The 26,217-nt window shown below is 34.3% G+C and overlaps 1 protein-coding gene across 1 annotated transcript in view; it reads right to left on the bottom strand.

The window, feature by feature from the left end:
- The window catches only part of LOC149808476 (uncharacterized), a 90,469-nt gene that overhangs the window by 11,663 nt on the left and 52,589 nt on the right, over window positions 1-26,217 (bottom strand). The window contains exons 6-13 of the mRNA XM_089977937.1: window positions 22,015-22,073; window positions 19,979-20,243; window positions 19,287-19,348; window positions 13,731-13,847; window positions 9,159-9,666; window positions 7,431-7,500; window positions 6,133-6,249; window positions 4,445-4,534 (exon numbers count right to left, since the gene is read on the bottom strand). Of these exons, the coding sequence (XP_089834063.1) occupies window positions 4,445-4,534; window positions 6,133-6,249; window positions 7,431-7,500; window positions 9,159-9,666; window positions 13,731-13,847; window positions 19,287-19,348; window positions 19,979-20,243; window positions 22,015-22,073 (1,288 nt within the window). The remainder of the gene's footprint in view (window positions 1-4,444; window positions 4,535-6,132; window positions 6,250-7,430; window positions 7,501-9,158; window positions 9,667-13,730; window positions 13,848-19,286; window positions 19,349-19,978; window positions 20,244-22,014; window positions 22,074-26,217) is intronic.

The raw sequence follows: 26,217 nt of genomic DNA, 5'->3' as shown, positions 1-26,217 counted from the left end.
AAGCTGGTTCAATAGTCAATATTCAGCCTCCATTTGGACCACATAATTATGGTTATGGAGCCCAAGAGCACTACCTAAGACTACGATGTTGACTGCTGCTGGGAGCCCAAGAGCACTACCTAAGACTACGATGTTGGCTGCTGCTGGGAGCCCAAGAGCACTACCTAAGACTACAATGCTGGCTGCTGCTGGGAGCCCAAGAACACTACCTAAGACTACGATGTTGGCTGCTGCTGGGAGCCCAAGAACACTACCTAAGACTACAATGTTGGCTGCTGCTGGAAGAAAAACTCAGCAGGTGAAGGAATTCTTTAGCAGATGGATTGCTTCGTATAGACAAGGAATCTAACATTCCATTAATTCAATTCTAGTTCCTGGGGGAAACATTCTTACCTGAATATGGATGAACCTTACCTAGGTGTGCAAAATCATGAAATTGTATGAGGTTGGAGATATCCTTGTTGACAAAGAGATCGAGAATGAAGAGGGTAACACATGAAATCATATTTTGCTCAAAAATATTACTAGCATACTGTTGTTTTTTTTAGCCTGTTGTGGGTGATTCACAGAACTTCTGGCAGCTGTACAAGTAGGGACATGAAGTAGCATCTCTTGCTCCACAATGATTACATGACCTCTACAATGGACAGTATTAGAACCCATTGTTGTATCCCTTTACAAACTCAAGAGTATAAAAAATTCATTGAATCCACTTAGATTGATAAGTGATGCAGTGTATGAAATAACTCTTGGCAAGACTTAGGAGGTGTGTAAATGTGAAATTATTTGAAAAAACATTTTTCTTCAACACACACACTGACTAGAATAAATCTGACTTGACTTTTTGCATTAAAATACCTTCAGACTGGTTCTGTATCAAATATGAATCAGAGCAAAGAATCTGAGAGCAACCAGTTTGTTTTCTCCGAGCTAAGCCATACATCTGCTATAAATAGAACATAATGATAGTGAAAGGAAAGTACATACAGGTCTATTGTACTCTTGTATAAAAGCCATTAGACATGGCCTGTAGTGCACTACAGACTCTAACAAACATGAATCATAACAAAGGTCTGAAAGTAGAAACCAGCATATTTCTTGGAAATAGGATAGCCACTATATAAAAAAACACATTAATACTGTGCATGCAATTCTACAGACAAGTGTACTCTTATGTCATAGTTACGCAGAAGCCATCTTTTCTTGAATATGATCTGTGGGATTAATGAGATGTTAATAAAAATGAGAAAACTTGCTGATATTTTTTGGAGGGAGATATACCGAAAAAGCACAATCCATATACTGTTACGTGTAAGGTGTAATTTAGTTAAAAAAAAACAACAGTGTAATTATTATGCCAAAAGTGTAATGGTTGGCTTGTATGTATGGATTTTGTGAGGCCTCTCTGAAGAGTGTGCTACTTAGCCTGAATGGAAGTAGTAATTGATGAATTCACAGGATTCTGTGCCAAATCTGGTATCAAGGAGATATCAGTCTAACTGCCACCTATCTGGGAAGATAGCTTTTAGTGTTTTAGCTAAAAAGATTTAATCTGGGAAAGCTGGATTTGTGAGCTAGTAGTAGTTCTCTTAAGGTATTTTGAGAAGGTAACATATCTGAAGAAGAAATATTTTCTATGTACCTGGCATTGGTTGATGTTACACCACTACAGAGCCCACAAGGCCATTTCACACCTATTGCAAAATATATATATATATATATATATATATATATATATATATATATATATATATATATATATATATATATATATATACACACACACACACACACAATATGAGGCCAATACCCATGTATAGGCTTCACTTAAAGCAATTATTTAGGAAATGAGAATATGAGCATCTTATTGCTTAGAAGAAAATCCCAACTTTCCATTTGGGCTACAGAGTTAAAATCAACATATCACAATTCAGTTTATTCAGCCACATGTACCATGTGATTCTGATTATGAACAAATCAATTCCCAGAGGAATATTAAAGAATCCACACATTTAACTAAGCAGTTAATCATGTTTCTGACCTTTACCATAAGTCTTCAGCACTAGAGGAATGTGCTAATCTGAAGATACACATGCAAAATAACAACTGTGATGATTCACTTTATTTTCTGGATCTAAATTTTTTTACTCAGGACCCTTACAATGTCATTTAACTTGACTTCGATGATCAAGTTCACAATTTTCAATACAACCAGGCTGGGGATGGTTTTTGTCAATAAATAGCCATGTAGACTTTATGACTACTTCATAAAGGTACACATTCGATAAAAAATGAGGGAAAGAATGCAGTTTTTAAGTTTGCTGAAATAAACCATTTATCATGTTGTAAACAATTTCATTTAAAATATCAAAACAAAGATGCTTGGAAATGTATTTCTGTATTTTTTAAAATCCATTGTGCAGCAAATGAATTGTTGCAATATCACAAATATTTTAAACAAAACTTCACAGAGGAAAAATATCATTTAAGAGTTTAACATGGGTTTTTCTGAGTCTATCGTGGTATAAACTGTAAGTTGCCGACTCACACAGCTTTCGGGCATTATGTAAGTCAGCAACTGATAGTTTATACCACAATAAACTCGGAAGAAAAAAAAAGAAACTTTTATAACTGAAATTTTAATTATTCGTCATGTTATTTTGTTTGCATCATTAAAAAACATAAGTCTTAATTAAGCGTAGTAAAACATGTTTGAGGTTTTCTGTTATGCAGCTATTCACAGCACTTGGGATTGTCCTGCTTTATCGTAATAAGGTTATCATAATACCAGTCCTTCAACCAATGAAAACCAAATTTAGTCAATTATTTTTTTTTTAAAATTGTTAGAATGCTCTTTTCCTTTAATGCTTACTTCGTGTCTGCCTTCACTGGCAGTGTTTATCTTATGCTGTACACGTGACTCTATTTATAGAAGTGGGTATTCTTAGAAAAGTAGTTCTCCTTACAGTTCATACAGAAATAAATGCAAATCGTTTTGATCATGTGGTAACATTCTGACCAATGGAAATGTTACTTTCCTTTACCAGCTACTGGCACTGCAATTAGAAATTAATGGCTCGGGATAAAACTTTAACTAGTCTGACATTTTTTCCTCTGTTGTCTAGATCATAGCTTTTTAATTATTTAATTAGTTTCATTACATTGTTGCAAAAGAAATTCATCTATTAAAGATTTTTGCCTTGTGAATAATGCCAGGTAGAATATTTGATAACTTTCATGAATGCAATCTTTTGACTCTGAAATTCACTATTTCACTAATTATTCAGTTCCTTTGATGTTCTACTAGCCCCCCCCCCATTCCAGGGGAAGCAACTTTCTTTCCTTAAACTATGGTGTATTGAAACCATCTATGATATTGTTGGATTACCTAATGTTGATATGACCATCCATCCTAGTGGCCATACTAAATGCAATGTCAATTTCTTTTAGAACCAACTAGAAATCGTAAGATGTCTCTTTGATGAAAAACCCATGTTGATGTGACCATGCATTCAGCAGGAATAGTAATAACAAGATTTTGAAAATAGTCACCACTGTGACCATAATGAGTATCCAATTTGCAATATTTTCATTTAGGACCAACTAGACACCAAAAAAAATTTTCTGGTCAATATGACTTTCCAGTCAGGAGAAACAGCTATAACAATATTTTAACACGGTACTGGATGTCAGATCACACTTTCATTTAGAAGCAACTTGGCATCACAGTAAGTCTTGTGATGAAAACCCCAAATCAATATGATGAATCATTTAAGAGTAGGGATAACAAAATTGTAAACATGGTCACTATGGGAACCATAATGGATCTTTGAGCAACACCAGAATCATTTAGGACCAACAGGACCCATGGATAAACATGTGTACTCTTCCAAATAGTTTAGGTAGATTAGTGATAACCAACTTTTGCTAATGGGCAAACAGACAGACAACTAGCCATCCTATGGGCTGTTCTCAAAAGGTTAAAAATTATCCAGGAAAAATCTATCAATATAACAGTGACAATTTAGGGCATCCAGTTCACCAAACATGCACTGCTAAATGAAATACTTAAGCAAATAAATGACATTTACAATAAATGTGTATGAATACAGTTTCTGTAGCCCTTACTGCTGGACTAATCAGTACTGTAATGGTACAATGTTGAGTGATAAGAATTTGGTCATGCCAATTGAAATTAACAGAAGGTCCATTCGCCCATCATGGTTTTATATACTAGTGGGAGCAGATTATTCATAACTCACATGGTTTCAATTTGCAAAAATAACAAATACATGTTCTGAACTTTATTATTATACTGCTGTAGAGAGAGAGAGAGAGAGAGAAAAAACCCCACAATATTTTTTAAACTGCTAAAAGTTAACAAGGCATATAAAAAATTCCTTACTTAACTACGAGCCAATCAGACTGAAAACAATATGCTTACTTGTATGGTTTTTGTTCCTCAGCAGTCATGTTCCTCCAAACATGGCCCATCATCTTGCTGATATGAGAGGTATGTACTCCGGGATTGGCACTGTAAGATTGAGATTGAGACTGAATCTGATTGAAAGGCTGATATGGGAGGTATGTAGTCTGGCATTGGCAATGTCAGATTGAGGTTGATACCGAATCTTATAGAAAGGCTGATATGAGAGGTATGTAGTCCGGGACTGGTACTATAAGACTGAGGTTGAGACTGAATCTGATTAAAAGACTGATATGAGAGGTATGTACTCCGGGGTTGGCACTGTAAGACTGAGGTTGATACTGAATCTTATAGAAAGGCTGATATGAGAGGTATGTAGTCCGGGGTTGTCACTGTAAGACTGAGGTTGATACTGAATCTTATAGAAAGGCTGATATGAGAGGTATGTGGTCCAAGGTTGTCATTGTAAGACTGAGGTTGATACTGAATCTGATTGAAAGAATAGTGAATAACATATTTTAAATCTACCCCATGTTTAGAGTTCTCTATTGAGATAATATTTTGTATTTTGTAAATTTAAAGCCATGAGCTTTCTTCCTTAACCAAAGAGTAAACAATCAACAAAGTTTAGTTGGTTCTGAATGACCCTGACCTTTTATTATTTAAGCCACAAATTTGACACTTGCTTCCCTGCCCCAAGTACAAGCCAACCACAAAATATGGTACCTGTAGATGGTGTAGAATTCAAGTTATTGTACAACAACCATTTATCTTCTTTCAATCACATTACTCTTTACCTTTGACCATTTAATCCCAAATCATCAGAGTTGTTTCTTAACCTCAAGTGGAAGCACAAAGCTTGGTAACTGAAGATGATAGAGACCCTGCATTGTTGTGCAGAAACCATTTTCCGTCTTTCAGTCACAAAACGGGGCCCCGAGTGGTCTAAAGCGCTCTCCGTTACGGATCACTGCCATCTCACCTCTGTCTGCATGGGTTCGAGACTCGGATTCGGCCAATGTGGATATGTGAGAAAGCTTGCCAGTAGCTTCTCGAGGGTCGGTGGTTCTTTCCAGGGATTTCCCAGTTTCTTCCTCCACCATTAATACTGGCCGCCATGTATAGCCTATCACGTGCTGAAAAATGGCGTTAAACCCTACAACAACAACAGTCACAAAACCCTGACCTCTGTGTTTTTTTAGCCTGAATTCAATATGGTTCTTCTTTGCTGCAAGTGCAAGACATCCACAAAGTTTGACAATTAGGTTGTAGACAACTAAAGGTATTGTGTAGACACCACATAGAAGAATGTACCATATTATAACATAATGTGCTCTGCCTTATGGCTGGTGTATAAAATGCCTAAAATATGTTAAACATACTATATGTTGGAAATTTCTTGACTATTAAAAAGCAAAGACATAAAAATGTCTTAATGGTGCAAGACAGGATAACATGGTAATATCAGAAATATTCATGCTCTTGATAATGATGCAAATATTCAAAAATAATTTTTGTTTCATTCCTAGCTGCAAAACCTAATTTATTTAGTGAATTTTAGATACCAAATAAAGCTGAGAAATAAGAACCATGTTTGTTTGGTGACTGGCATTTAAAGACTGAATTTAAGAGAAATCAATGAAAAAAATTGAGAAACTTCAAATCCAATAATTTTCAAGTAGACTTGTAGTAAATTTTAGACTGACTCAATGAACTTCCTTCTGTTGAGCTGACTAAACATCATAAATCCATTCATCCACGTGGTCCTGCGGTGATCAACCTTCACATTAGTCTTCATCTCTGCAGTGCCAGACTTCTCATTCCTACAGAGATACATGACATACAGTATAATTTTACCACCTTAAGACTTAACACTGCATCCACCCCGATTGTGGTTGAACTCAAAGCAGTACATATATATCAAAAATCAAATCAAATGCTACTTGCAAAGATGCCATTCATGATTCTGTTATATTTCTTTTGCCTAGAAAACGTGAACTCCACTGTGAGAAATCTATATATATGCCAGGCAAAAATTTAATTGATAATTAAAAAATTTCACCAAAGAAAACAAGACAATGTTCTTTTTGTGGTAAATCTTTTTGATACAGGGATTTTTCTCTACCTGTTTTGCATCTGAAATTGGATCCTATCTGTAAATTTTTCCTGACTTTAGCATAAAAACTTCCCAACCGGTTTCTATGCTCTTTACTATACAGACCCTGGGACAAAATTTACTACAATGCATGTGACATGATGGACATAATTTAGCAGGCTCCATGCTGGAGTCTAATATTTCAGAAAATGTATTCAGTGACTGATCCACATCTACAAATAATAAGTCACCAGGATTTCATGGTAACAGCAAAATACATAGCTGACAAACAAATAAAAGAGCAATGACTGATTATCAAAAATGAATACAAATAAAAATATGCAGTGGATTATGATGATGTATGAAAATTTGGTATAGATTATCTCTGATAACCTGTCATTTAAACTGCTTCTGTCCCCAAACCAAAATTGCGATAATTTTGACTGCCCACTACCAGTTGGCCAGAAATTAGGTAAAATAATACACTTTTATAAGGGAGGAAATGTTTTCCGATCATAACACATCTGATGGTGGATCATAATTTTTTTTTACTGCTTCTTTTGTTGGTTGAATATAAAAGTGCCTTTTCCCTGGGTAGTACATGTTTTACTGAAACAGCCCTCAATTTTAAATATATTTTGTAATGGCGTCATGACTGCATTGTATCCAGAATTATATTATAATGAAACATGCTACAATTAAGGAGTGCTGTGTTGATAATTAGGACACTTGACTTAAACCCTGCTCCCCCCAAAAACAATGCAAAGAATGAATCTGATGCATATTTTTGGAGAGCACTCTGACAAAGAGGGACCAAGAGCTAATTAAATCAGAATGACATTTGTTCTTATCTTTTGCTGGCAGATTCATCAGGATTTTAATTACTTCATTTAACAACAGTTCTCTCACCTTGAGAAGTGCATCAGGTCCTCATCAATCTCCTCATCAGTGTCATCATCATCATCATAATCATCATCATCTGGGAAGAAAGTAAAGAGTGTTAGACTGTGACCCTGCTATAGCATGCTCTGTTATAACACAAATTTGGATATAATATGATTGTGGTGTGGCTCCCAAAATTTCTTATACAGGTACTTTTCTCATAAGCAATTTTTTTTCTTTCTTAAAAGCACGAAAAGAAATGTGTTAAAAGTTTAATATCATTTTTTGGGAAGAAATCATGTATGAATTCTAACATAAGATGATCATGGCATGGCTCCTGCAATTTCATATATATGTATTTATCTCGTACACGAAAGATGTTTTTCTTCTTAAAAGTATGAGAAATAATATGTAAAAAGTTTATTCATGGATCTTGCTGGGCTTCACCAATGCTGCAAACAGTGATTTATTTTCCTTACTGGCAACAAAATATACCATAAAAAATTTTGCTTATGATCGCTACGAACGGCTGCATAAAACGCAAATTAAATTTCCAATCTTCTGAAACCATAGATATATGGCTGTCAAGTTAACTGATGATGGAGTATCTTGCAAAGATGCTTGCTAAACATTTAATTTGTTCAAGTTTTAATTTCCCTATCAATAGCCTCATCCCCTAGTTAGCCTCGGAAAGATGATACCGTCTCCAGCTGACCAAAATCAGGGCCAATTTAAGTACATGTATATGTAGCATGTAGACAGCTATAGCCATGTGCTACTTGCTGCAACTGTAGTGAATTGTTAAGTGACAATCGGAAATAGATCAAAATGAGGACTTCCAGTTCTTTTTATATATATACATGTGATGTTTTCATACAGGATGAAGTTTATAACATGATCTATACTTACATTCATGGATTTATTAAATACAAGTGTATATACAATGTAAGTTGTCAATATACAAGTGTTTTTCAGACTAGTCTGTCTTCATTTAATCAAAAGCACATATTTTTGTGCCCACTTTTATTACACACACACACACACACACCTTGCCTGCCACATTTTAAGTAAATGCATCATTTTCTTCAGCTAAATGATTTGATTGTTTATAACACGGTTTGGTCTATAATATGGTCGGGTTCTACAGACCCCAACTTCCATGTTATAGTGGGGTCAGACTGTAGTAAGTTTTTAGCCATCCAATGTCATACAGGGGATGGCTATGATGGTTTATATGCAAATATTACTGTGTTCAAGCAGAACTCTCAAACCATTCAAAATATTTCAACTAAATTTGTCTAAAGTTGCCTTTTTCATACTTCAAATTTTCCACATTCAATATTTTCATCATGTTACCATGGACACACAGTTCAACAGGATTCTTTGTAAGTGGTGCTCTGGGGGAAATGTCATCTCCATATTTCAAATGATAACATGCTTACAATTTGAGCCTTAACTTTTGGAAAAAAAGAATTTTAGCACTTCACAGTAATTTTAAACGAGAGCTGGACCAAACATATACATCATGCAAGTTATTACACAACATTTACAAAATTTTCTATAAAATTGGCGACATTTAGAAAGGCGTACAATGACTTAAATATGTGCTGAAAAAATCCCCCAGCAGCCAAGAGGTCAGGGTGGTATTGGTGATGAATAAATGTGACAGTATGCCGTTTGCTCCTATCAAAGTAGCATCATCATTTATCTTGAACAAAAATAATCTAAGTAATTGTTATCTAATAAACTGTATACCTTTTCTTCCATCTTCATCTGCTGATACTGTCTGAAATTTCTCACTTTCCAACGTTTTCTTAAATGATTTATTTGAATTGCCAGAAATTATATGAAATGGTGCTCTTCTGGGAATAAAGCATTTTCTTTTGTTGATTGTGCAATGGTACACATTCTCCCTACCCAAAGGATGCCTGTTTTCTGCTTCAAGTTCTTCCTCCGACTCGGAGTTACTCCTACTCTCTGAATTGATGTAGAATGGGTGTTTGGACTGGTTCTGAGCATTGGATTTGAATCCCTGATTGCAGTCACTGCTGCTGTGGATCGTGATTATCCCTGATTGCCTGTCAGTTGACTGTAATCCCGATTCTACTGTTGTATTATCTAAGGATGGGACAATACGAAGAGTGCTGTTCAGGAAGAATTTCTCCCTTGGTTTTGTCTCCAGGATTGATTCCGGTGAAATAGATGTCAGTTCTTTTGATTCCAAAGCTTCTGAACCTTCCACATCTCCATGTCTGTGTAAGCTCTGCAATTTGACAAGAACTAATATCACAGTCTGTTGGTAGGGTAAAACTTAACTTCATACCGTAAGACTAGTACTTACCTGTTAGTTTTGCAAAGCTTATTATTAGAAGACAGAAATACCCTTGATCATATAATAAGAATTCATCCTTTAATGGATGAAACTCAAAACACAGTCCAATGATGATGGAGTTAGACAAGCCAATATGGTAAAAACAACTCAGACCTTATGCAGACCTGCAAACCCTAACAAGGCCTTCTCAGTAAGGCAGTTGATTTTTTCCTTATGTTAGACCAGTTTTCAGTGACATGTAAGGTGCAACAAAATATCATGTACTGCTATTGTCAAGCTTGAAAATATGCATCTAAAAAGCCCAGAAGTGTGATTAAAAACTGATGCAGTGACGTTAAGCATGTGTTCAACTAAAAAGTGTGTAAAGTATACTTGGACATTTATTACCTTGAGTCCAGTTTCCCAAACTGCAGTTCCAAACCTATGAAGCTCAATGACTTTGTGCTATCTCTCAACTTGACAAAACCCTTTTAAAAACAATTCACACAAGACATACTCCAATCCACACATGATGCTCACTAAATGTAACTCTTGCCCTTCTTGCTTGTCCCCACAAGAATCTGAATATTCCTTTTTTTCCTTAAATTTTTTAAAAGAGGTTAATTGTCCATTTTGACCTGAAATTTTATTGCCTGTTAGATGTCATTTTTAAAAAATAAGGAACAGTTTGATAATGCAGACAAGTTGATTCACAAAGTATGTGCAGTTTAAAACATCTGAGGTACTAATGTAACGTTAGTCTGGTTTCCTGACCAACTCCAATGAACCTAATATGAAACAAGGATCTGAATCAAATGCTGACAAACCAGTATCTGGATTTTACTGCAAACAATCGTATCTTTGTAATTTGTGGTTTTATTCTACAAGTCAGTGTTTTAAGGGTTATTTCCGTAAGACTTGCAGCAAAATCAAAAGAATTAGCAGGTCTGTTAATGGGCTTTAATCCTCATGAACGAAAGATCCCTGTCAGCAAGGGAGTAAAATCTCTCTTGATTTTTTTTGACAGTCCATATATCATACTGAAATGTCCCCAGAGCCCTTTGGGGAGGAAATGAAGTCTCCTACCCTTTCTATTTAGAATGAATCTTAATGCCCTAACTTGGCATAAAAGATTGATCATCCCCAGCACATACAAAAACTGATTTTGAGATCTTTGAGGGAGTGATCCTACCTAGCTGGTATTTGGCAAAGAAAAATGCTGGTTAGCAATGGAGAGATACCAATTTGTAACTGGCAAAGGAACCTTGGACATCCCTGTTCAACAGACAGGACATGAAGCTCACTCCATCATCTTGTGAATGTTAATGAGAAAAAGAAAAATGTCTTGTGGATAAGATTCTGAATGGAAGCATCACGCAAAGGTTTGTAGGAGGAGTTAGTTAAATACAAGAAACACAAGAAGTTCTATTTTAATATAAGTGTGCAACACACACATCTCTGCAGCTCAAAATACCTTTCTAAGACAGGCAATAAGAAAATTCAAACTAATGGCTGAACCTTTAGAAAACTTTAGATTTTTCGATAGAACTGCCCAATAGGAAGAGGAATCTGACTGACTGAATGTGAAGGCCATATATCATACTTAATGTGTGGGAATCTAACCCCAAAACTACTGAGAGCCTTGGGAGTCTATACAAGACTGCATCAGTACTCTTATCCATTTCTTCTACACATACAGTTGTGTGTGTGTGTGTGATCAGGATTTTTAACGTAGCTTTAACAATTTTTCAGTCATGTTGCTATGATGTCTGCAGTGTGGCAATTTATAGTGATGTCTAGCACTGGGGTATCATGCCACAGACATATGGTGTGATGTTCCACCTAGTCACATTATCCTGACACCTGGCCGACCAATCCTAACACTAACCTCTTAATGCTGAATGCCAAGCGAGGCAGCTGTTAGTACCATTTTTGTAAGTCTTTGGTATGATTCAGCCGGGGTTCAAACCCATGACCTCCTGCCTCCGAGACAGACGCTCTAACCACTAGGCTACCAGAGCAGTCGCACACACATACAGTTGTCAATAGAAATGAGATTTCAAACAAAATGATAAAACTGGAAGAACCTGGCACAGAATGCCTAGAAGTGAAACGTCGGCCACTACCTTCCCAATCAATTCCGCTCTATCAAGCAAGAAAAGCACTTCCCAAATTTGTGAAATTGAAAAAGGTGGCGGACTACCTCCAAGAGTGTGGCCTAAAGAGATAAGTGCTAGAGGATTAGAAATCAATCTACTCCCTAGATTCACGAATTGTCCCGAATTCCTTAGTTCTTGGAAATTGTACCACACATAATGTCATCTATTTACTCACCTGCACTATAATGTAGGTGAGACCAAAAAAGGGAATTCCAAGTGTGAGAATAAAAACAACACTTGCGGGATATCCATAATCATATACATTCACTCATGTCTAAGCATTTTAATTTATATGACCACAACAGAGATTGTGCTAAATATCAGATAGCAGAAATCATTTAATATGATCCAGAGCACTATTTTTTTTAGAAAAGATAGAGAACTTTATTGGATATACCAATTACATACTCTACAGATGGTAGGGATTAACATAAATTGGAGTTCAGGTATTTTTAACTTAGGACTGACCTACAGCCCTGCCAAGGATGTGACTAAACTGGATTGTAATCACCTCCAAACCTGCCAGCAAAGGTTTTAAACCTCCACACACAGAGAAAAGAATGTAAAATTAAGGTCTGAAGGTAATAAACTCTGAAAAATACAGACACAAATATTAGTAGCCTTGGTGCAAGATCTAATGTTAGCAAAGGCACATATTTCATAAAGCAACATTTACAATCTTGCAAATGGTGTCCAAGAAAAGAGGTGGACTATAGGTGCACGCTCCTGAGATCTTGACTGCAGACTGAGTCTGTGCTGTGTTCTGGATTCTTCCTGTATTCTGTATGGAGGTTCATCCTTCAGAAGGATAAATCCTTATTACATGGACAAGGAAAATTCCATCCTGGAATAATAAGCTATGTAATACCAAAGTTTCAGAGACTACAGCTCCAAACTCCATTTAGTTTCACGACTTCTTGCTAGATTTCTCAATCTGACATATAGTTTCTTTTTTCTAATTTCATGTGGTGACATCAATTGTCTCGTCCGCACGACAGGCTCAAATCAACACGAGAAGAAATCCAATCAACATAATAGTTGCCTTTCCTGCTTTTTCCCCACAAGAAGAATCCAATTATTCCTTTTTATACTTATGTGCTGGTTGTTTAAACTTTTCAATAGGCTTATTGTTCCTTTTGCCTTCAACATTTTTTGTTTGTTGGATGACATTTTAAGAAATTTAATAAGCAACAGCTTGATTATGTTTGTCATGAAGGATATGGGCAGTTTACAGGGTCACAGGTACCCTTGTAAAGTTAGTCTGGTTCCATGACCAACTTCAATGAATCTAATATGAAACCTGGCTCTGGCTTAAACACAGACAAGCCATTATCTGGATTTGACTACAATATTATTGGTAATTTTTGCTTTTAATTCTACATGCCAATAATGTAAAGGTCATTTTGGTAAGACTTGAGGTCGAAGTGTAAGGGTTTGCAAGTCTGCTGATGCTAGAATTTGTCAACATCTTAAGTAATCCTTACTGCAAATCATTCTTTTCAAGGAAAATGTTGTCACTTCCTTTTCAAATTACAGCCAGCAAAAAACAAATTCTTACTGATAAGTATCATGTGCAGTCTACGTAATTTAAGAGAAATAATAACTTGGAGCTGACATAACCAATGACATCTTAACAACTGACAAAGACTCTTGTGTTGGTCACATTATGCTGCTCCAAACAGAAAAAATAAGGTAAAAATGAGTCACTGACAGGATTATATTTTCCTGTATTTCTACAAGGTACAGAATTATGATGACCAAAAATATTATTTCAAGAGTCTCATATATATTGTAATGTAATGACTTGGAATGCTCCCCTTCCTCCCAAATCCTGTTTTGATAAAATAAATATATTACCATATTTTTGGGACTTTGCAGAAAAACTTTTCCTACAGATCGATCTGGGCTGGACAGATCAAAGCCATTGAAGCTGGAGTTCTCATCAATGGTAGATGTGGGTGCTAAATCATCATGCTGAGAAGAAGAAAAAAGGTAACTAGAAATGTGTTCATGAAATAAGATGCCCAACTGCATTCCTTGTAATAGCCAATCTGCAAAACTTGATCAATGTATGAATGACAAATGGATGAATAGATGGACAAGGATAACAGTATGTTCCACGTCTAACATTGTCATCATTCCATTAATAGTTTTTTTAAATTGTGGAAATCAAACTTTACCTAGGTAATGTGAGAATAAAGAAAACCCTCATACCAAGTTTGCTTGGAATTCAAGAGCTAGAGTGAAATTAAATTCTGATGCATGTAACAGGGGCTAAAACTCCATTAAATTTGATTGAAAAATGGTGACAATATAACTTTTATCACTTATGCATAGCCTCATACCAAATTTGGAATTAATCCAGTGAATCATTCAAAATTTATTGAGAGTAAATGAAATTTATAATGGACAGATATGTGTAACACTCTATGATCCTGCCACATATACAGCAGGGGCAATAATAAAAAAAAACCCGCAAGAAACAAGGTCTTGCACATTGCCAGGGTTAGTAGCATATTTCATTCAAAATTTTCAAAGTATAAAATCGTGTTTTCAAGGTGCATTATTACATTATTTTTTAAAGGATACACATTTTTTAAAGGATACATAAATGAAACTGTGTGTAAACACAGGTTAATACTTACTATTACTCCATACAAGGAATATTTCTTGCGAATTTATTTAAAAAATAAAATAAAACATGAAGTCAATAGTATGATCATTGACATCTTTCCCATTAATATTAAACATCCTACATCTGGGCATTAGAATAATGTAGTCACTGAACAATGTTAATTTTGCTCTGTTTACACTACACTATTTGCAAAGTCCAAAATATTTCAGAGTGAATTCTTCAGTTTTTGTAGCTTGTCATCAAGCTGTTTTACAAGAGCTCCAAGTTCAGCGATTTTGTCCTTTTCACTTTTCCTCAAATTATTTCAATATCATGATAAAGGAAATTTTCTATGGATCTTTGCTTTCAATGCATAGTCAGCAGCAGCAGCTGTCATTGTCTTAATGTCTTTTACAGTACCTTTCTTTCTTCTTCGCTCATCCTCATAAACAAAAACAAAAAAGTAAAGATTTTTTTTTTATTAATGCTTATTTAAAAACAGCATATGGATATCATAAATTATTTAATATTAGATATATTATTTCTCTAAGCTGTATTCTATATTTTTCGATTTTATCATGTTCATTGCAATTATTGTCTGCCCAATTTCCACTCAATCCCAAAACAGAACTGGATTAAACTAATTTCATAATTAAGACTATATAGTTTTATTTTAGAACTTGAATCTCTGTGTTCACTGAATTCCTCTTTCATCAAAAATGATTTCATGCTGAAGGCTCCTTCTTTGGTCTGTAGTAAGCGCCATTACAAGAGCTCGTTTTTTTTTTCCAGCTGCATGTGACCGTGGAGCACTCTCTCCCATTGCATGCAAATCAATATCCTTCAGGCATAATTTGCATGTTGCAAAGCTCTCCAAGGAAGATCTTATAAGCCTTTATATTTTTCTTCATCTAACCACCGAAGTAGGAATTGGTATCCAGCCATGTCAAAGCGAACGATTCAAATTTAAATCACTGCCACATTCAGACTTCATACAATTGGAAGTTCAAAATGTACAACTGCGCAGTGGCCAGTTGTGGAAAAATATCTGTTCTGGCGCAAACTTAGCACAAGATTGTTTTTTCCCCATTTCTTTTTATGAATTCTGTAAAATGAGAATGATTTTATTAATTCCTTTTGGTTTCAAGAAAATCATGGCTTTTCAAGGTACCCAGATAATGTTTTGAATTTTCAAGGTGTTTTCAAGGACTTGAGGGAACAATTAATTGTTCAAGGTTTTTCAAGGTTTTCAAGGTCCCCTATGGACCATGCACTGGAGGATTTGCAACACTGTTAAAATTTACAAATGGAGAAAAAAAAAAATAAAAACATAAAGCATCACATATAATTGTTCACTGACCTCCCAACTGCTATTTTATGGATAAATATATTAAAAAATCAATTTGATAACATTATAACAAAGTTATAGAAAAACACAGCAAACCTTGTAAAAATAATGTTGGCCCTTCAAAATTCTTCATAGACAGTCCTATCTGAGTAATTTTGTTTGTAATTAATTTACCACAGATTCTTGCATCAACATCATATAAATGTTTTGAACAATCAAGCATTATAAAAGTAGATTTTCTAAAATAAATAAAAATATGCTTCTGGTAATTCACAAATAAAATATTTTAACAACAAAAAAATCTCAAAATAAAACAAATAAATTGCTTAATGTAGCAGGACTCATGAATTAAGAACAGATATTTGGGATTTTCATTTCTCCATCAATATTGGAGCCATCCATTTGCTACATATGCAAAAAAGGCAGCCATCCCCCCCCCTTCTTTTCTTTACTGTTTTCTACCCCTTCCTCTGTGTATGTATGATTTTGCTTGGTAACTCCCTCAATTAACACTTTAACCCCTAGCGACGACTTTACGGGGCAGGAGGTAGTAGCCTGCTGCCGAGCTCTGTAGAGTCATGGTCATGCATGATACACTAACGTGGATGGTATTATAGAAAGGTAGACAAATGTAGCTCTACAATGATACCAAATAATCTGGAATATCTAGTTGCACTACAAAATACAGATAGAAAAACCTCATTTTTTGGACCCGACTTTTTTTTAACGCAAAATTCGCCTGTGGTCGGAATCCCATTTTGTGTCCGGATTTTAGACTTTTTGGTCTCAGATCGAAGGCAAACTGGTATCAACTGCAAGCAGACAGATGAGCCTTTGCAAAAAGTAGGATAAGATGGGCATTTGGAATAAAGAGTGGTCTCCATACGAAAATAATGGCTCCGTTTAGCAAAAAAAAAAACCAAACAATAAAACCAACTTTTACCTGTCTGCTCATGCATGAGTCTAAGAGCCAATGAAAAACGATGTTTCAAATATAACTAGGCAGTATGTTACTGAATGATGACTGGGGATTTGGTGTTTTTGAGTCTATTCAGAAATAGCTTTCAAAATGTGTTTCCTACTCAATTTTCAGGCAAATATGGCAAAAACGTCCAGGGGTTAATGTGTTAACAGTTTTTATTGATGTTTTGAACCAAACAGGACTTTCTTTAGTAACACTGTCGTTTGGGTGAGTCTGTGTTTTCAAGCAACAGATGTGATCTTTACCCATCTTTTATAATCCTAATAATTCTAAAAATTTTGGAATTACATCTTTTTCAACCAATGTATGCAAGAGTTCCTCAGATTTTCTTTTTTTGAAATATTGCAAATACTGGATGCATATGACAGTTTTGATTATCCCTGCATCCAGGGGCTGAAGTTTTGAAGTTGTATTTGGAGGAAAGTATGAAACCTTGACATTTGACAAATCCAGTTTTGGGTGTGAAGCACAGTTGTCGAGAAAAAGCAGGATCTTTCTGTTCTGCACTTTCATCTGCTGAATAAGTTTCTTGATCAGGACTCAAATATCTGTCCTGTCATCCATGCTTTTCTGTTTGCCTCATATGTAACTCTCAAATGTGTTCGGCTATATCCCTTAAAGCACCTTGGATTTTGCGCTTTTCCAATAACCAATGGCTTCAGTTTCTCACCAGAACATCTGGCACAGAGCAAAACTGTAAATCTCTCCTTTGCTTTTTTCCCACATTTATATGAGTCCCCTTTTTGTATGAGCAACTTTGTTGGTAACAGTCTAAGAAACAAACCAGTCTCGTCACAATTAAAAATATCCTTGCTGTCATATCCATTGCATATATCGTTCAGTCTTTTGTTCCAATCTTCGACAACTTCAATATTATCAGCCGATTCGCCACTAAGGATAGAACACTTAATATTGTGTTGGACTTGAAATCTGTGCAACTAACCATTACCTGCGGTAAAGTTGTCATATCCCATTTCAACTGATAAAATTGTTGCCTTTTCTTGGATCATTCGACCGGTGAGTGGAATTTTCTTAGCATGCGCAGTGCAAAACCATTAAAAAACCTTGTCATTCAAATCAGGATACAAACATATCCTGGCTCTAACAATCTTCGTTTCTCCGTCCATTCCACATTTCCATTTCCGCAGAATTGTTTCCATATCTTTCACAATATTGTTTATCCGAGTCTTTCCAACATAAAATTCTTCTGCAAGGATCCTCGAAATCTCCCCCTTTTCGGTCAGTTGAATTACTTTTACTTTCTCTTCTAAATTGAGAATTTTTCCTCGATGACATGTAGAACTTTTTTAGCAGTAAATTATTTCAATGTTGCCAACTACAAGACTGATAAAACAATTGTTCTGCATTTAAACAAATTGCCATGTGTTTTTAAATGAAGTAATTGTGTCACATGATTCGTTAGTCACAGTCTGATACCCTATTGTTTTTATACATTTCTTTACATGAAGCGAGAGAAGCCAAAATGGCTTTGATATGTACCATTAATTAACATCACACAGACTTGACCTCGCGGTCATTACGAGTTGTGATCTTGATTACTAATTATTAAAGGTGAACAAGCTCAACATCTTACTAAGGGAAGCCATAAAAGCTATCAAACTATTTTCCTGCTTACTTGTGTATGTACATCGATACTGCCACTTCTCAACTGTTACTACAGTTCAATAATTGTAATCTTAACAATTATCAATGATTAAACTGGATATCTCATAATAACACAGCAGTATGGCTAATTGGTTTACATGTACTTACCCTTTTGTATGGAATAAAATTTGAGTCTTTCTCGGCTTTATGGAATAAATGTGGCTTCTGGTGAGGCGTAAATGATATATTAACCATTAACCACAGTGGTACAGAAACGAAAACCTGACATCGGGAAACAGAAATCAGACTACTTAACACACGTTATGAATAAAATACTGATTCTGGATGCATATTAATATAAAATGTGGCCGCGTGTGAGGGGTAAATTTTATATTATTGCACTAATATGCTGGCCACTGGTCACGTTAGCCGGGTGGCCTTTCGTGAGGGGTACTTTTGAATACAAACTCGTCAGTGCCAACGGATTCCGGCCGTAAGGAGCGGGTGGCCGTTGGTCAGGGGGGCCATTCAAGAGGGGGACTACTGTACAAAATAAAGTGTAGTACATCCTACCCATGTCAACTTCAATCCTTTCCCTGCACCAATCGAGCCACATTTGATATATTAGACCCATCCTAAAAATGTTTATAATTATGATAAAAAAAATTCTGGTTTTACATCATACAATTTAAAATTGTAAGCATAAATATTAATGCTTGGAATTCTAATCATTAGAAATATTGGAAGTTCAGATTTTGCAGGAACAGAAAATTTCTTTTTCCCGATAATTTTCAATGTTTAAAGTTTTAAAGAGTTTGTATTATTAACTATAAGAGGAAATCCTTACACAGCCTAGTGACTTACCATAAAAGCTGGCTTAGCTGACTCTTCATTGATGGTTGGGTTAAAAAAGGACTCTATCTCACCTGTGGTAAGAGGATGTATCATAATAAAAATTCAGGTATATTGCAGTTCTCTCCAAGATTAAAGTATTAATATGTTTGGTTTTAAAATGTTTATAACCCTGAAAAGATGAACATGTTCAGTTCTTTCAATATATATAAACTCCAAATAACTATTAAAACTTAGTACCCTCTTAAATTTTCCTTGGTTTAAGGCTGTAATCTATGTATCTAATTGAAACCTAGGCTGTCTGACAGGTGTAGTTTTCTCTGAAGCCTGACTGATTTTCATGAATATAATTCGATATCAGAAGATTATCAATACGGTTTTCAAGTAGTTAGGACAGAGTTGGCAAGATGAATCAGATGTTTTCCAATATTATCTAAATTAGTTCATTGTGGTCTGAGTTTACAATGGGTTTCTTAATTCTGGAGGCTATGTTGACAAAAAATGTTGACTACGATACATTCAAGTAGGTGCAACAATGTTTTATCAATACAATTGACTTATCTATATAAAACTGGCAATACAATGCTTAATTTATATATAAAATAAACTAAAACTAATTTTTTTTTACACACAAGGTTATCTAATGCGAGGTTCCAAAAACAAAAGAGGTGTATCAACATCTTATGCTGCAACCCAATCTGTACCATGTAAGAAGTCAATCACTTCATCCACCTCTTCTTGGGAGTCATGGAGGTCAACTCTTAGGGGTCTGCTGATAGGTATGAAACTCTGGGTAGGAACCATGCTGTCCTGGGAGCATTCTGTACTCTGACTGTAGCAACTGGGGACAAATGACATCATGTGTTTAAGAGTAGCTGCAGCATAGGTGTTACCTGTCGTAGAATCCACAGTTGGTGAGGAGATCTTTTCTCTGCGGTTCAGGTCAATGTAGCATGCATCTGACGAGGACTTGAAAATAAAAATTGATTTAGACAAGATTTTATGCAATTAATTTTGAAATAAATATTGAAAGACTAATGTATATTTAAATTTTAATTTTTCTTATATTCAACTACAATGGGTGTCAAATTAGATGCAAGAAGTGAAAATTAAAGAAAGCTTTAGTATTTGTCCATTTTCTGCAATACACAATGGAAACTGTAGCAGTCTCAAATGTGTAATTCATTCTACTAACAGTCTTCAGGCCATGGTCAGACATCTTAATCAAAGGGTTTCTATTATTTCCAATTTATACACAATATAATATTCCCACAACAGTTAATTGATCTTCACGCATAATTTTATGTTCTATCACAATCATGGGAGTAATTATCTAATTAACTGAGCTTTTCCACCATGTATACATGTGGAGTATGATTTATTCTTTTTAGAAATCACTAATTACTGCTTTCAGATATTTTAGGGGGTGAATTTATAGACATCAATCTCTGCTTTTTTTGTCACACACTTCTCAACTCAACATTGTCAGCAATTTTCCATACAATTTAATTAGCAGACCATCAATTCATAATATGCAATTTTCCATACAATTTAATTAGCAGACCATCAATTCATAACAAGCAATTTAATTAGCAGACCATCAATTCAAAACATGCAATTTTCCATACAATTTAATTAATTCATAACATGCAATTTTCCATACAATTAAATTAATTCATAACATGCAATTTTCTGTACAATTTAATCAATTCATACCATGCAATTTTCCATACAATTTAATTAATTCATAACATGCAATTTTCCATGCAATTTAATTAATTCATAACATGCATACAATTTAATCAGCAGACTATCAATTTATAACATGCAATTTTCCATACAATTTAATTAATTCATAACATGCAATTTTCCATGCAATTTAATTAATTCATAACATGCAATTTTCCATACAATTTCATCAGCAGACCATCAATTTATAAGATGCAATTTTCCATACAATTTAATTAATTCATAACATGCAAGTTTCCATACAATTTAATCAGCAGACCACCAATTCATCACATGCAATTTTCCATACAAATTAATTAACTCATAGCATGCAAGTTTCCATACAATTTAATTAGCAGACCATCAATTTATAAGATGCAATTATCCATGCAATTTAATTAATTCATAACATGCAAGTTTCCAAACAATTTAATTAGCAGACCACCAATTTATAACATGCAATTTTCCATACAATTTCATCAGCAGACCATCAATTTACAAGATGCAATTTTCCATACAATTTAATTAATTCATAACATGTAACTTTCCATACAATTTAATTAGCAGACCACCAATTCATCACATGCAATTTTCCATACAAATTAATTAATTCATAACATGCAATTTTCCATACAATTTAGTCAATTCATAACATGCAATTTTCCATACAATTTAATTAGCAGACCATCAATTTATAACATGCAATTTTCCATACAATTGAATCAATTCATAACATGCAATTTTCCATACAATTTAATTAATTCATAACATGCAATTTTCCATACAATTGAATCAATTCATAACATGCAATTTTCCATACAATTTAATTAGCAGACCATAACAATTATTATTACATTATTTACTTTTTTGTATGTGGGGCTTGTTTTCATTAAATATCTGTAATTTTCAATACACAAGAAAACAAAAATTATTTTTGCCTAAATATACCCAAAAGAAAAATAGTAAAAGTGTATGACAATGACATATAATAAGAACATTGCAGACTCCATACCCTCTGTGGCGATGGCTTCAAATTCTCTGGAACTTCCTCCTGTGAGCCGACTATAAAGTCTATATAAGAAGAAGACAAAAATTACATTAATGATAATGTGTTCCATTATTACTTTTTAAAATTGATCCAAGTCTGCACACAAGTTCAATTTTGTCAAACATCATGGCAGCAGATGATGTAAGTAAATCAAAACAAAAAAGAATTTGTTATCATATAAAGCAGGTACTTTTAATCTTATATGTAAAAAAAAAATAAGAAAATGGAAAAAAATTCTGATAATAATGAATGATAATAATTTATATGCTCATATTGTAAGACTGTAAATCCATACATAAGAAGTTAGATAGCAGGTACTTATCATACAAAGTCAATCAATGTAATTGCAGATACCCACGATTTTTGGACATAAACAAAGATTGTGCATATTTCACCCCACTCCTCTTTACTGAATAGGAATGAAATCTATGAAGGACAGAATACCATATAAATACAATGTCTCTCCCTGGACAGTCCTGAACATAGGAATAACTGGTAGCTTTGAAAATAATAATAATAATAACAATAATAATAATAAAAACAATCACTAAAATAATTGGATGAGGGGGCTAACCTAAAGCACATTTCAGTTACTATATTTTACTTGCAAGCTTTCACAAACCAATTTGGAGGAAATGCTTTCAATTACTTAATTAGACTTCTTGGCATAAAAGCCTGATACAAGTGAAGTTAATATGATATATTCTGGCTTTACATCTATGTAGACTGATTTCTGAGCACTAAAGCCTAACTTGTCAGTTTCTTAACTTTTTAAAACTTGCCAGTTTCCTAACTTTTCAAACTGCAGTATACTTAGTATGGCCGATTGATTAGCCTCGGCCAGTAGTTATCAGCATCATCCTTAGAACCAGATTTTTTTAAATAGGCATTACTTTTGCAGCTTTTCATATTTTTGGGACAGATGAGGTTGCAATACTTAAATTGTTTATGAATGTTATGCTATCAGAAATAGCTGTGGCATTAGTTTTCATGAGTAGTGGACCAATCTGATCAAGTCCTGTAGCTTTCTTGGTAACAAGTTCACTAAAGCATTTTTTTAAGTATGTTTAATCCACACTGTCTGGTAGGTTGGTATAAATGTGATCAATATGGGTGCTTGATTTTTCTGTTACCCTTGTGGGCTTATTTACCAGCTAGACTAGGCCTAATGATTCAATAAATTCCATCCAGTGGTTCCTAATTTGAGTACTGAGTAGGTCTTTATTTACATCACCGAGTATATATGTTTCTTTCTCGTGTGCAAGAATATTTCCATTTGTTTCAAAAAGTTGTCATTCAAAATTGCTTTGGTGGAAGGTGGCTTATAAATGAAACCAACTAAGAATGATTTTGCATTATTTTGAGAAATTTCCATCCAAAACTCTCAATTTGATGCAACTCCAAGTCAGGTCACCTTTCTGCATTTACATCTTCCCTAACGTATACAACAAGACCCCCCCCGCACTGTCTCTCTGTCCTTGCATAATGGTTTATTGTAGCCTTGACTGTGAAATAGATTATCATTGTGGTTAGCATTTAATTTTGTTTCATTGAGTCCAAAAACAGGTATATTATTTTCCTTTGAAGACATCAATAACTTAATCTGGTCTATTTTCGGACTATACCTTATACATCAAAATTTCAGCTGAAAGTTCCTGGTTTTCCCCCAACTTTATCAATATTTGCAAAATTCAATGGTTTTCCCAAATGGAAACAAACTATTTTCCTCCCAATGTTTCTCCATTTCCCAGTAGTGTGTGAACCCTGTAAAAATGATACTGCTGTTCATTTACTTTGTCTTATTAGCAGATGATGCCTCTTTGGTATATATGTCCAAAAATACGGATACAATTGACTATGTACACTTGAAATTCCAAAGGCCTGGCATAATCAATGGTTAGACAAGTTTACTATCAAAAGAAAAACAGATGTTATGCTCAGTTTCTTAGTTTCAACTTCCAAATCTAGTCTTTCATAACAAAACAGTTAACTTTACACATCATAACCATGAGTGTAGTTCTTAGTAGTGACTAAAAAATGGACATCACATAACACATGATCTAATTCTGTGTCAATCTGATAGGACCACTAGGGCATTACAATTCAAATTACCCCAGAAGTAATGTAGAAAAATATACTTGTAATTTCTGAGTATACAGTTGTCTTCAGGTACAAATGTACTCAAGAAAACTCAGAAAGATTAGAAAACCATCCAGGTCAAACTGTTATTAATCACCAAAAGTACATCGTTACATGCGGGTTCAAAGGACACACAAACACCAAGTAAGGGTCCTTCAACTTAATTAATCTAAAATCTTCACATAAACTAGAAAACCAGTGTAGCTTACAGTACCAAGCCCAACTAAAAACTGCCTGCTCTACCACTCTGCTCTTGTTTTAGTAAGGATTAGAGATAAGGGATCTTAATTAAATTAACACTTGTGCTTTACCCAGGCTCAGCTGGCCATGGGAAGATAAACAACAGCACTGAACCTGTTGACAGACTCTGGAATCAAATATCCAAATGCTGGGATTAATGTTCTGGTGTCACCACTAACAATTAGAATCTGCTAGAATCTGATACAGGCACTTATAACATACATTTTTTAAATGAATTTTATATATGCTACCTTCATCTTTTACATTCATTTTTAAGATTTCATGTTAATCTTAAGTTTCTGTGGAATTTACTTTGACATTTTATTAAATGTTATCTTCAGCTGGCATCATACAGCTACTGTTGTACTGAGGTATCATAAAATTCTAATACATGCATACAAACATAAATACCATAGCTGAAAACTTGTATTGGGAGACTGGTTGGTCAAAATTATATGAAAGACAAAAATGCCATAAATTGTGTACATTGTATAAAATTAGAGACTCAATGCCCACATTGTCTTTAGGATCTTTTACCACCTCTCACTGCAGATCTATCATTATCTAAGATACTGATCCGATTTATAAAAATTCCATATTTTAAATTATAAATATCCTGGAGATCATGTATTATTTTGACCTAAATAACCTTCCTGAAAAGAAAGAACCTGGTCCATCCTTAAGTGAATTTGAGTGACTGATAATTAATGTGTGATATTTGAGTGACTGATAATGTGTGATATTTGACAATTAATGTGTGATATTTGAGTGACTGATAATTAATGTGTGATATTTGAGTGACTGATAATTAATGTGTGATATTTGAGTGACTGATAATGTGTGATATTTGACAATTAATGTGTGATATTTGAGTGACTGATAATTAATGTGTGATATTTGAGTGACTGATAATGTGTGATATTTGAGTGACTGATAATTAATGTGTGATATTTGAGTGACTGATAATGTGTGATATTTGACAATTAATGTGTGATATTTGAGTGACTGATAATTAATATGTGATATTTGAGTGACTGATTATTAATGTGTGATATTTGAGTGACTGATTATTAATGTGATATTTGAGTGACTGATTATTAATGTGTGATATTTGAGTGACTGATTATTAATGTGTGATATTTGAGTGACTGATAATTAATGTGTGATATTTGAGTGACTGATTATTAATGTGTGATATTTGAGTGACTGATAATTAATGTGTGATATTTGAGTGACTGATAATTAATGTGTGATATTTGAGTGACTGATTATTAATGTGTGATATTTGAGTGACTGATAATTAATGTGTGATATTTGAGTGACTGATTATTAATGTGTGATATTTGAGTGACTGATTATTAATGTGTGATATTTGAGTGACTGATTATTAATGTGTGATATTTGAGTGACTGATTATTAATGTGTGATATTTGAGTGACTGATAATGTGTGATATTTGTGAACCATAACTAATAGTAATTAAAATGCCATGAGTTATGTAACGTAATGCATATGTACATGTATTAGTCTAGTTCACAGTAAGGTTGTACGAGTTATTTCCCTTCTTACTGTTGTAAGCGCTTGTCAAAAGAAGTTAAGAAGAGTGGAACAGTGGTGACAGGAGAGTGAATGAAACGTGTTGAGCACAGCCCAGTCTTCTGTCTTGAATTTGTCATAGAAAGACGTTACAAGTTCATCATACAAATTATAGGAACTCTTAATTATCTCTGGCTCCAAAAGGAAATTAAGGCCTTCATTTCAATACAGCACAGACTTTTACAAAAATATA

The sequence above is a fragment of the Sinohyriopsis cumingii genome, chromosome 1 (genome assembly GCF_028554795.1).
Source record: "Sinohyriopsis cumingii isolate HCF-2022 chromosome 1, ASM2855479v2, whole genome shotgun sequence".
Lineage (NCBI taxonomy): Eukaryota > Metazoa > Mollusca > Bivalvia > Unionida > Unionidae > Sinohyriopsis > Sinohyriopsis cumingii.
Note: the sequence above shows the minus strand (reverse complement) of the source record. Positions and strands in the feature narration are given on the sequence as shown.